This window comes from Coregonus lavaretus, assembly GCF_964263955.1.
Source record: "Coregonus lavaretus genome assembly, chromosome: 8".
Taxonomy (NCBI): domain Eukaryota; kingdom Metazoa; phylum Chordata; class Actinopteri; order Salmoniformes; family Salmonidae; genus Coregonus; species Coregonus lavaretus.
The window spans coordinates 27,273,296-27,286,363 of NC_139995.1; the positions used below are offsets into that span (position 1 = coordinate 27,273,296).

General features: G+C 46.7%; 1 protein-coding gene across 1 annotated transcript; it reads right to left on the reverse strand.

Moving 5' to 3' along the window:
- Positions 1-379: 379 nt before the first annotated feature.
- On the reverse strand, positions 380-2,595 carry LOC311133798 (myogenin-like; the record flags this gene model as incomplete). The annotated part of the gene is made up of 3 exons (XM_084167370.1): positions 380-504; positions 594-693; positions 2,056-2,595. The coding sequence occupies 3 exons, from the start codon at positions 2,593-2,595 to the stop codon at positions 380-382; spliced, it is 765 nt and encodes a 254-aa protein (XP_084023496.1).
- Between the last annotated feature and the right edge of the window lie 10,473 nt (positions 2,596-13,068).

The window sequence follows — 13,068 nt, forward strand, 5'->3', positions numbered from 1 at the left end:
TGTATGGTGCTGGGTGGTGCTGTATGGTGCTGGGTGGTGTGTATGGTGCTGGGTGGTGCTGGGTGGTGTGTATTGTGCTGGGTGGTGCTGGGTGGTGTGTATGGTGCTGGGTGGTGTGTATGGTGCTGGGTGGTGTCCCAGTGATAGTTTGTACCTAGCTGGGACATACAGGCCCTGCCCTTCTTTCCTCCCTTCATTGAAGTAGTCACTGATCTAACATGATTGGATAGGTGGAATGTACAGTAGGTTCCGCTGCATAGCTTTCACCTATCCAGTTATATCACATCAGTGACTACCTCCTCACGGAAGGGAGGAAAAAAGGGTGGATTTGTGCTGTATTGGACCTGTTAACAGCACACGTGTGGATGCTGCTCTGGGTTTATTTGGGAATGTCCACAGGTACAGGGTAGGCCACCGGAGCCCCCTCTGCTGCTGTGATGCTGTCCACGATGGACGTCAGAGAGCGCAGGTTAGTCTGCTCTGGAGAGTCTGCACTCAGGAGGTCTAGAGACAGGAGAGAGAGAGAGCTTCAAAACTAACATTTTCAACAAGTTCTGGGTGCAATGCTGAAATGTAATACAGTGTGTGTTTACCCTCGTTGCTGTAGCTCTGGGTACAGTGGTCTGAGGTGTTGCTCCACTCTGGGCTGCTACAGCAGGTGCTGCCTGATCCCTGCTCGCTCGACGACGAGACCTGTTACCATGGAGACAAGGCACTGTCAGTCACCCCGCTTTATATGACACGTCACGCCCCGACGATGCCAGTGACACACACATAATCTCATTCACAACTATACAAACACACTACGCTACTCACAACGACAAACACACACTACTATTGATAATCTCTGTCTGTCGTAGCTAAGAAGCTTGTGTTGCCTGTCTAGACAGCTCTTTTCAATGATTCATCAAACAAACATTATTATTATTTGTATGTCGTTTAGCAGACGCTCTTATCCAGAACGACTTACAGTAGTGAGTGCATACATTTTCATATTTTTTTTTACTTGTCCCCCGTGGGAATCAAACCCACAACCCTGGCGTTGCAAGCGCCATGCTCTACCAACTGAAACACACACACTACGCTATCCACAACTCCGCTCACTACACTCACAGCTTTATCAATTACTTTATGAATGAACTATTGTACTACTGTGTCATAACAAATCATCCATTACAACTGTTTCTGAAAGCTGGTAGGTTAAGATGAATCTAAATCAAGATTAGGTGAGCACTCAGTGAGTGTTGTGTTTGAAGTACTTAAGAGGGATAAGAAGAATGTATGTAGCATGTCTCTTAAAACCAAAGCCATAGCAGCACTCTCAAAGGAATTCACACACGCCAGGGTAAAATGTTTAAATATCCCTCTAAGTGCTGTTCTGTCTGTGTTGTTAGTGGATGGTTTGATGAGGGCTCTGTCCGTGGTACTTGTCTATGACAACTGTCAATTAAGAGTTCTGTTCTGGAGCTGCTCTGTTGAAACCGTGTATTCTACGAGAGGCGAACCCCATATATCAGAGTTTAAACACCACACATATACCTACCCTCCTACCAGACTCATACTAGCACACACAGACATATAAAAAGCCTGCACTTTACACCTAACATACCCAACCGCCATACCTGCCTTACCTAAAGCACTGTTTATACCTGTAGGCCTACGTGTAGTAAAATAACATTATTTCCCACATTTTGGGGGGCGATTATCCCCATCCATGTAATGCGCATCCGTTTCCAAGTCTCTCTGGTCCCTCTTCCTTCACGCCTCATTCCCTTCATCCCTCACCGGTCTGCCTCTCCCTCTTTGACACCTCTCTCCTCCACTGTGTCATTCCCTATTCACCTCTTTTCTCTCATTGTGCCTTTTCCTCTTTCTCTTCCACCTCAATCTCTGACCCTCCAGTCCTCATTTATCTCTGTTAACCTCCCTCCATCCCTCTCTCCTCCCTTCTACCTTGCTCTTTCTCCCAGTCCTCTACTCTAGGTTGCTGTGGTTCCTCCATCCCTCACTCCGTCCATCCCTTCCTCCCTCCCTCCGTCCCTGTCTCCTACTCACCCTGGGTTGGGCAGGTCCGGTGCGGTAGTGTAGGCCCTGTGCTCCCTGGTCGTTCTCCTGCTGGTTGAGGGAGGAGACAAGTGCCTGCAGCCTCTCAATGTACTGGATGGCACTCCTCAGGATCTCCACCTTGGGCAGCCTCTGGTTGGGGTTCATCAGGGTGCTCCTCTTCAGGGCCTCGAATGCCTCGTTCACCTTCTTCAGCCTCCTCTTCTCCCGCATCGTGGCCGCTTTCCGTCGGTCCATGGTCACAGTCTTGCGTTTGCACAGCTTGCAGGCCCAGGGTAGGCACTGGCCGGGGCATTGGGGCTCCGGGTGGGGGGAGAGACCAGAGGAGGATGCCTTGTCCTCCATACCTCCACCCACCCCTACCCCGACCCCCCCAGATAGACCCCCACACAGCCCCATCATGGAGCCCCCGCGCTCCTGGTAGCCCCCCTGGTCATACCCGCCCGGCAGCCGGGACTGGTAGAAGTTGTCCCCCCCTTCGTAGAAGCGCTGGTCGGGGAAGAAGTAGGGGTTGGTCTCGAAAAGCTCCATACTGGTCGACACTGAAGTTTAGGGGACGAAGACTCCGGTTTGGATCCTCTGGGCTCTACTGTGTGTGTTCTATAGGGGTGTTAGGTCTGATTGTGTTGGAGGGAGTGTGTGAGTGAGCCTCTCCCACTCCTGGCCTGGGTTAGTAGAGAGAGGAAGATGTGTGGAGAACAACTGGTGTGGAGCAGCAACTGCAGGGTGGCATTTAAACCCTCTGACTGCTGCAGGATCACAGGGTTAAATTTAGCACGAGCACAGAGAAACCTGACACGACGTTTAGCTGTTGCTGCACATCTAAACTTCACATCTCTGTTGGGCCCTGCTCTCCAGGGCTTTAGGACCGTGTATATGTGTGTGTGTATGTGTATGTGTGTGTTTGTGTGTATATGTGTGCATAGGAAGCTATGTCTATGTGCGTGCTCTCGTGTGTGTGTGCATGTGTGCAAGGTAGAGCATCGGCCCATGGTGTAGTAGAGAATGGAATATGATCTGGTTGCCATGGAAATTGATCAGATTACCTCAGATCTGACCCTGGGATCAAAGATGGCTGCCTGACGTCCCCCTCCATGACACCATACCTGAAGTCCCCTACCATACAGTCTACACACAGCTGTCACCTCCACTCTCAAGTCACCATACTTGATGACAGAAAGTATCACAGTAGCTTTTGTTGAAGGAAAGTTATTTAGATTAGTTCTGAAAATAAGGTATGAACGATTTACCTTGGAGATTTTCAGTTTGGACATGTTTGACTGATGTTTTATCACTATGAAGTTCATGGAGTTAAATCTCGACATGTTTTCCACATCCAATACGGAGTCCTTATTATTTGGCTTTAAGCCCAAGAGAATGGATGGAGACACATAACTGGACACCCCTGAGTGACTGTGGGCCTATTTTCCACTGTCTGGTACAGTCTGTACAGTCTGGAATTGACATTACCTGGTATGTGTCTTAACAGTGAGAGTCACATCCGGTAAGATATTTGTGATGGCCTTGGTTGTCCTGACCCTGGACATAGCGTTAGCCTAGCCGCCGGGCGCTAATCCCTCAGGACTCGTCTCACCTCGTAGCTCACAGGCTAATTCTGACAGGCTTCCGCTCGGACGACCCATCAACTACACAGGCTTATCTACTGGTCCTGACACTGCGGCGGTCGTCCAGGCAACCTGGCATGGGGACGTTTCCACACTTTTAGGTGGCCATTAAACCTGTCTGTCACAGTCCTATCTATCCCGCTCATAGCCCTGTCTGTCTCTCTGTCTGTCCCTATCATAGCCATGTCTGTCTGTCTGTCTGTCTGCCCCTATCATAGCCCTGTGTGTCTCTCTGTTTTCCCCTCTCATAGCCCTGTCTGTCCCTCTCATAGATCTGTCTATCTCTCTGTTTCTCCCTCTCATAGTCCTGTCTGTCCCTCTCATAGACCTGTCGGTCTCTCTCATAGACCTGTCTGGTGGTCAATAAGGCTCTTTAGTGGTCTGTCTCTCATGGAATGAGGCACCGATCAGATTTTTTCATAGATCACTGACATACTGTAAAAATTGGCCCGATGCCTGCAGAATGGGTTGTTGGGTGAGCCAGAGCTGTGTTGGGGTAGTGGTCTGGGCTGGACTGGGTAGTAGTCAAGGTTGGTAGTGCTGTAGTTGAGCGTAGGGTTCGCTAGGGCTAGGCTGGGTAGAGGTCTGGGACAAGGCTGGGTAGAGGTCTGGGACAGGGCTAGGTTGGGTAGTGGTCTGGGACAGGGCTAGGTTGGGTAGTGGTCTGGGACAGGGCTAGGTTAGGTAGTGGTCTGGGACAGGGCTAGGTTGGGTAGTGGTCTGGGACAGGGCTAGGTTGGGTAGTGGTCTGGGACAGGGCTAGGTTGGGTAGTGGTCTGGGACAGGGCTAGGTTGGGTAGTGGTCTGGGACAGGGCTAGGTTGGGTAGTGGTCTGGGACAGGGCTAGGTTGGGTAGTGGTCTGGGACAGGGATAGGTTGGGTAGTGGTCTGGGACAGGGCTAGGTTGGGTAGTGGTCTGGGACAGGGATAGGTTGGGTAGTGGTCTGGGACAGGGATAGGTTGGGTAGTGGTCTGGGACAGGGCTAGGTTGGGTAGTGGTCTGGGACAGGGATAGGTTGGGTAGTGGTCTGGGACAGGGCTAGGTTGGGTAGTGGTCTGGGACAGGGATAGGTTGGGTAGTGGTCTGGGACAGGGATAGGTTGGGTAGTGGTCTGGGACAGGGCTAGGTTGGGTAGTGGTCTGGGACAGGGTAGAGGGTAATAGTACTATAGTTGAGTGCAGGATTGTGAGGGGGGGGCTGTCAGGTTAGCCAGTGATGGATGGTCACTGATGGTGGAGGGAGTACAAAGATCCCTGTGTGGGTCTCAGTGAGAGGGGGGCAACAGTGTGTTAGAGTCACTCATAACACCCCCCCCACACACACACACACACACACACAAATCTCTCATACACATACACACTCAAGCACCTCCCCACGTCATTGTCAGCAGAACCCGAGAACGTGTGTGTTTGCCAGCCGTACACTCCCCCAACACCCCCCAGGTTGGGGAAAAGTCCCCTCTGCATTTGGAAGTGAAGGGGAACAGTGAGGTACAGTCACCAGGGGGTCCACAATGTTTACTTCTGGTCTGCAGTTGTTCTATATTAGTTTATCTTTGGAATTCAGCACACAAGCCCTGAGACTCAGTCACAGTTCTGTGGGACTGATGAGTACTCTGAGTAGTCATCATATCCTGGTTGGACATTTTGACAGGCATTGTCATTGTTGTCAAAACAGACCTGTTCACTTTGAAGATGCATAGTTACATTTTGTACGTGTGCGCATGGGTGCATGTGTGTGTGTGGTCCGGTTATTGCCAACAGTGCTCCACTTTTCCTCAATGACAAGCAGCAGCACATTGCAGGACAGCTGAGATGGGCTGGGGGTGAAGTGTGGGGGTGAGGGGGGAGAGGAGAGGGGTAGTGTTTTGAATCTTACTCTTAATTCTAAAGCTGTAATTGTTACAATGAAGAATATTCCTTCCAGTTGCTCTGGATAAGAGTGTACTGTATGTCAATCATATGACCTAGATGTAAATGTCCTTGTAGATTGTAAGGAAAAGGATGACAGAGTAGGGTGAAGTTGCCCCTACACACTGATCTATGGCCAGTTTGACATTTTTCCCTCTGATGGTTGAGATTAGGAATTGAGGAGGGTAAGCAGTTGAGGATCCAATTTGTCTCCTAGTGTAGATACCCAGAGTGTGGCTGTATTAGTCCAGGAATGTGTCCTCTCTCTGGCTTGGCTCTCAACTCTTAGAAAAATATTATGGGCTGCATAACCATAGTGACAGCGACAGATGCCCCCTTGTCCATCGTCACGGAGATGGGCTGTTGCTATGGGGAACTCTCCACGACAACCCCTCAGTCTACAGTTAAATGGGAGAAGGGAAAGTATGACTATATGTCAATCAATCACTCAATCAATACATTAGCCAATCAACCAATCGCACATATCACATGCCCATGGTTGTAGTAGGTTGATATGCCCATGTGTGGGGAAGGCACAGGTGTATTAATCAACCAATCTACCTATAAGTCAATTAATAGTGACATCAAAGACAGTACAGTATGAAGATAGGCAGAAACTGCTTCTCCAATAGAAATCCCCGATCACGCTTGCAGGCGATTTCATGGCGATGCTGGCTAGTAGGGCTGAGCGATTAGTGCCTTTTGAGGTCAATTCTGGTTCAGTTTTTGAAAAATAATAATTTTCGATTTCAATTTTGATTATTATAATTTTTTACAATAAATGTATTATGTGGGTTCAATGCTGTAACATCACAGAATAAAATAATTGATGGTAGTGACGGCCTATTACAGTTTCAAGTTGTATTATTATTATTACTATCACTTATTAGGCTCTAACCATAATTTATTCACATTACTTTATATTTTGGTTGTGTATATTACATATTTGTTTTTAGTATCATATATGATCATATATTTCATTAATAAAACCCCAATGATGGTAGTGACTGCCCATTACTGCATATCACTTATTAATAAACCATCCTTTATTCACATTACTTTACTTTAATAAATTATTTCAGTTGTGTATATAATTTTTTATTTATTTGATGACTTATTATTTTATTCCAAATCATCATCTCACCTCTGCTCAAGTAGTAGCAGCAAGCCAGCCATCTATCTATCTCTATGCTCTCCAAATAATCATCCTTCAGGCTAGTAGGTTAGCATAGCTGGCTAGCTGCCTGCTGTCTGACAAAATCACTATTTCAGTAGTTCTTCAAAGTTGATAAGGCATACTTTTAAGCAGCAGCGCAACTTTGGTTTTAGAAGTGGGGGGGACATACACTACCAGTCAAAAGTTTGGACACACCTACTCATTCAAGGGTTTTTCTTTATTTTTACTATTTTCTACGTTGTAGAATAATAGTGAAGACATCAAAACTATGAAAGAGTGTGCAAAGCTGTCATCAAGGCAAAGGGTGGCTATTTGAAGAATCTAAATTCTAAAATATATTTGGATTTGTTTAACACCTTTTTGTTTACTACATGATTCCATATGTGTTATTTCATAGTTTTGATGTCTTCACTATTATTCTACAATGTAGAAAATAGTACAAATTAATAAAAACCCTTGAATGAGTAGGTGTGTCCAAACTTTTGACTAGTACTGTATATATATATATATTTTTACTGCAACCGCCAACCACAGGAGGATTCAGGACCCTGCTCTCATTGAGTGTAGACAGCCTGCTGCTGCCTGCTGCCTCTCTGCTAATCGTCAGATGGGGGGGAGGAGAGGAGGTTGGGGGCACACGTGGGTAACTGTGGGGCCCTGCCTTGATTGGATAACTGATTAATAAAACAATTAACTGCATAATAAATTAATGTGACTGGTCAATTGTGTGAGCTAGGGGCTTGGCCCAAGAGGCATTTTTTGTATTTGTTTTATTAGAATTTTTTATCCAACCACAGGAGCCCGCTCTCAATGTTGAAAATACACCAAAGAGCATAATTTAGCCACAGAGGATCAATAGTTTCAAAAATATTACTGTGGATTACATTTTATCACACGCACATTCAGGAAACTGTCAAAATAAAGAAAACACCAACATTGTGTCTTAAAAGGGTGTTTGGCCACCACGAGCTGCCTGAACAGCTTCTGTGCACCTTGGCATAGATTCTACAAGTGGACCTAAACCACGCCAGGAAAATGCACCCTACACTATAAAATATTATTTGTATCCCACATTTACTCAAGTGTTTCCTTTATTTTGGCAGTTACCAGTTACCTACAGTCGGGAAAGGCACGATTTGGCCAGTATGTGTGCCAAATACACAACTTGTTGCATTGTGGCCATAGACTCCAGAGCACTCAGGACCTCAGACTAGGGCGAAGGTTCACCTTCCAACAGGACAACGAACCTAAACACACAGCCAAGACAACGCAGGAGTTGCTTCGGGATAAGTCTCTGAATGTCCTTGAGTGGCCCAGCCAGAGCCCGGACTTGAACCCGATCTAACATCTCTGGAGAGACCTGAAAATAGCTGTGCAGCGACGTTCCCCATCCAACCTGACAGAGCTTGAGAGGATCTGCAGAGAAGAATGGGAGAAACTTGCCAAATACAGGTGTGCCAACCTTGTAGCGTCATACCCAAGAAGACTCGAGGCTGTAATCGCTGCCAAAGGCGCTTCAACAAGGTACTGAGTAAAGGGTCTGAATCCTTACGTAAATGTGATATTTCAGTTTTCTATTTTAAAAAACTGTTTTTGCTTTGTCATTATGGGGTATTGTGTGTAGACTGACGAGGGGAAAAAACCATTTAATCAATTTTAGAATAAGGCTGTAACGTAACAAAATGTGGAAAAAGTCAAGGGGTCGGAATACTTTCCGAATGCGCTGTATAATATGTATAAATCATATGTTTCCTTTATTATTATTTTTGCTGCCTCTTGGGCCCCAAATGGGCCTGGGCCCAGGGGCTTCAGCCCCGGTAAACTCCTGCATTAATCTGGCCCGGGTCCTATAGGCTTATGGGAAGTGGACCTGTTTTCTGAACTACTGACCAACCCCCTGTCTCTGTAAATTAATTGAAGACAATAATAAAAAAAAAACACTGTCCATTTGCATTGGAACATGTAATAACACATGCATGATACATACAGTAATAACCTTCTTTTGATTATTTTCTCATGACCCAACATAGTATGAGGTAATACCTTACTCTGCTTCGCCATCATAACTACTGTAATAGCCAACCAGAACACTAAGGTCTGCTCCGCCATCATAACTTACTGTATGTAGCCACCCCCGTGTCTGTTGTTGAGTCATGAACAACTTACATCATGTAATTTCAGTGATTTCTAAAAGTTATGTGACACCAATCATCATTTGAATACTCCCCTTCATCCTTTTTCAGAATGAAGCATCCCACCTGTGTTCTTCCAGAGCCCTGGAGGCCGGGGGAAAAGCCTTCTAAGCTGGGGGGAAACAGTAATGCTCTGGGCCCAGCCACGCTACTCCTCACTGGGCCTTTTATCGCAGCGTAAGCCCCTACAACAAACAGAATGGACGACATGTGCATACGCAGCTGTCGCAGTCTTAGTGCAAGTGGTGTCATGTTAAATCACAGGAATGATCTGAGTCTCTGAGTCTGTCCACTGCCCTGCCCTGCACTGGCATCCCACTAACTGGCAGTATACATACATACATGACATACAGGACATACCCCACTGTATCACATACCCCCATTCACTGACACAAACACACAACACATACCCTCACTCACTATCTGTAACACAAACCTCAATCACACACACTGTACACAGCCCTAACTTTATTTACTGTCACAAACACACGTTCCTCACTCACTGCCAACATAACCCACATACTGTCACAAATACACAGGACACATACCCCCTCACAAACAAACAAGCCGAGAGGTTTGCTATAAAACATACCCGGTTCACCAACCCGCTTCCAGTTGCCATTCTGAAAGATGATCTGACAGAGGGCCTATGAGAGCATGCATGACTCCTCATAAAAGCCATTTGAGTGTAATAAATGAAAGCGCTTTACAATTAAAGTTATTATTATTATCATAGTGAGCTTAGCCCCTATAAGGTAGACTATTCTGAACCATATGTTTAACGACCCTTAAAAAAAGTTAATGAATTATGTCAGTGTTTCCAGCATGTTTGTGTGTTAACTGTTTACCCATGCAGAGTAATGTTGCAAGGTTGTGGTAGATTGTTATCTGGAAACTATGTGTGCAATGGTTCCACTTCAGCTCCACTTCCAAATCCGGATTCCTGGTGGGATAGGGAGGAAAGCTGACCCACTCGCAGACCCAGTTCTTACAGGGAGAGTAGGGACCCAAGCTCTCTCTCTCTCTCTTCATCTCTCCTTCCCCCTCTCTCCCCCTTCCCATGTATTCCCCTTCCTTCTCTCTCTCTCTCTCTCTCTCTCTCTCTCTCTCTCTCTCTCTCTCTCTCTCTCTCTCTCTCTCTCTCTCGCTCTCTCTCTCTCTCTCTCTCTCTCTTCTCCCTCTTTCTCTTTGTTTATCTCAGGCTCCATTGACCTCTCTCAGCACTGGGACAAATTTAGCAGCCTGGTTTCTGGAGTGTCCAAACAGCCGGAGACAATAGAGAGAAAGTGGATTTGAGTGTGTGTGTTCATATATGGGTGTTTCTAAGAAAGAAGTTGAGAGAGCAGAGAGCTCCCGGTTCCACAGATCCAGTTAGACACAGAGACACAAACAGCCGAGCAGGGAGTAAACAGGCCCGCTGGTCCAGAGGAATGCAGACAGGGGAGAGTGACACAGATACCAGCCAGATACCTTCCAGTCTCCACACACCAACAGCACCAAGGACACACAAGCTCTATCTCAAATAATGTAAGCTGGCTTGTTGTCCTTGTCTCCTTTCTTTCATCTGCATTTAGTTGAAAGAAATGGACAGGTGAAAGTTAATTCCCAATACGTAACCAACATATTACTTTTTCCTATCCTGTTTTCAGATCAGTGGAGTTGAAGGAAAGGAGAAGAGGCTAGGGTTAGGCTTAGGGTTGAAGCTTGGGTTAGGCTAATGGCTAGGGTAAGGGTTGAGCTGGGGTGTGGACATCAAGCTAGGGTTAGTGTTAAGCTAATGGCTAGGGTCTCTGAATTCCCAATTTAACCCGACTGTATCCTTCCTTCCCTAAACTTCCAACCGGCCTCAACATGGTTGCCCGCTTTGACAACCCACCTCTAGACTGATAGAAGGCTAGGTAGAGTTTCCTCCATACCTCCCACACCTGTCTGCTCCCTTCAGATTAGGGTTATGGGCTAGATGGAGGGCTTGTTTTCCATCTGGGCTGGGGACATTCTATCTGCTTTCAACAGGAAGTATTGCAGCGGTGACCCAGTTTGTTGCTCGTAGTGGGGATGAGTGGGGAATGTGGCTGGGTTATTCTGGGATGTTGGGATGGTCACTGTAGTCATAGCAACACGTAGATCCCCTTCTACTCCCCAGCCCACAGCATTCTGGAACTGCCATTGGTGCCATGTCACTGTGCTGCCATGCCATTCACTTGTACCAACCCAGATTCCATACCATGCACAAACCAGCACTCCACTCTCTGAAGCCAACTGTATGCTCCAATGAAGTCAGAAAAGCAAGGTTGAGTTACTACAGGTGTCAGGGAAGGTGACGTCACAGAAGCTACACTATACAGTGCCGTGAAAAAGTATTTGCCCCCTTTCTGATTTTCTCTATTTTTGCATATTTTTGATACTGAATGTTATCAGATCTTCAACCAAAAGCTAATATTAGATAAAGGGAACCTGAGTTTACAAATAACAAAAAAAAAATGTATACTTATTTTATTTAATTAACAAAGTTATGCAACACCCAATTCCCCTGTGTGAAAAAGTAATTTCCCCTTTACACACTGGTTGTTCCACCTTTAGCTGCAATGACTGCAACCAAATGCTTCCTGTAGTTGTTGATCAGTCTCTCACATCGCTGTGGAGGAATTTTGGCCCACTCTTACATGCAGAACTGCTTTAACTCAGCAACATTTGTGGGTTTTGTTTTCAAGCATGAACAGCTCATTTCAAGTCCTGCCACAACATCTCAATTGGGATTAGGTCTGGATTTTAACTAGGCCCTTCCAAAACTTCAAATGTGTTGCTTTTTAACAATTTTCATGTAGACTTGTGTGTTTTGGATCATTGTCTTGCTGCATGACCCAGCTGCGCTTCAGCTTCAGCTTCAGCTCACAGACGGATGGCCTGACATTCTCCTGTAGAAGTCAGTTGGTCAAATTTCTGCCCTGCTATAGCTGCCCCGGTCAACTGGAAGTGCTGTTATTGTGAAGTGAAAATGTCTAGGAGCAACAACGGCTCAGCTGCAAAGTGGTAGGCCACACAAGCTCACAGAATGGGACCGCCGTGTGCTGAAGCGCGTAAAAATAGTCTGTCCTCGGTTGCAACACTCACTACCGAGTTCCAAACTGCCTCTGGAAGCAACGTCAGCACAAAAACTGTTAGTCAGGAGCTTCATGAAATGGGTTTCAATGGCCGAGCAGCTGCACACAAGCCTAAGATCACTATGCGCAATGCCAAGCGTCGGCTGGAGTGGTATAAAGCTAGCCACCATTGGACTCTGGAGCAGTGGAAACGCGTTCTCTGGATTGATTAATCACGCATTACCATCTGGCAGTCCGACAGACAAGTCTGGGTTTGGTAGATGCCAGGAGAATGCTACCTGCCCCAATGCATGGTGCCAACTGTAAAGTTTGGTGGAGGAGGAATAATGGTCTGGGGCTGTTTTTCATGGTTCGGGCGAGGCCCCTTAGTTCCAGTGAAGGGAAATCTTAACGCTACAGCATACAATGACATTCTAGACGATTCTGTGCTTCCAACTTTGTGGCAACAGTTTGGGGAAGGCCCTTTCCTGTTTCAGCATGACAATGCCCCCGTGCACAAAGCAAGGTCTATACCGAACTGGTTTGTCGAGATCGGTGTGGAAGAACTTGACTGGCCTGCACAGAGCTCTGACCTCAACCCCATCGAACACCTTTGGGATGAATTGGAATGCCGACTGCGAGCTTGGCCTAATCGCACAACATCAGTGCCCGACCTCACTAATGCTTGTGGCTGAATGGAAGTCCCTGCAGCAATGTTCCAACATCTAGTGGAAAGCCTTCCCAGAAGAGTGGAGGCTGTTATAGCAGCAAAGGGGGGGGGGGGGGGTAACTATTCATGCCCATGATTTTACATTTACATTTTAGTCATTTAGCAGACGCTCTTATCCAGAGCGACTTACAGTTAGTGAGTGCATACATTTGTTATTTTTTCATACTGGCCCCCCGTGGGAATCGAACCCACAACCCTGGCGTTGCAAACGCCATGCTCTACCAACTGAGCTACATCCCTGCTGGCCATTCCCTCCCCTACCCTGGACGACGCTGGGCCAATTGTGCGC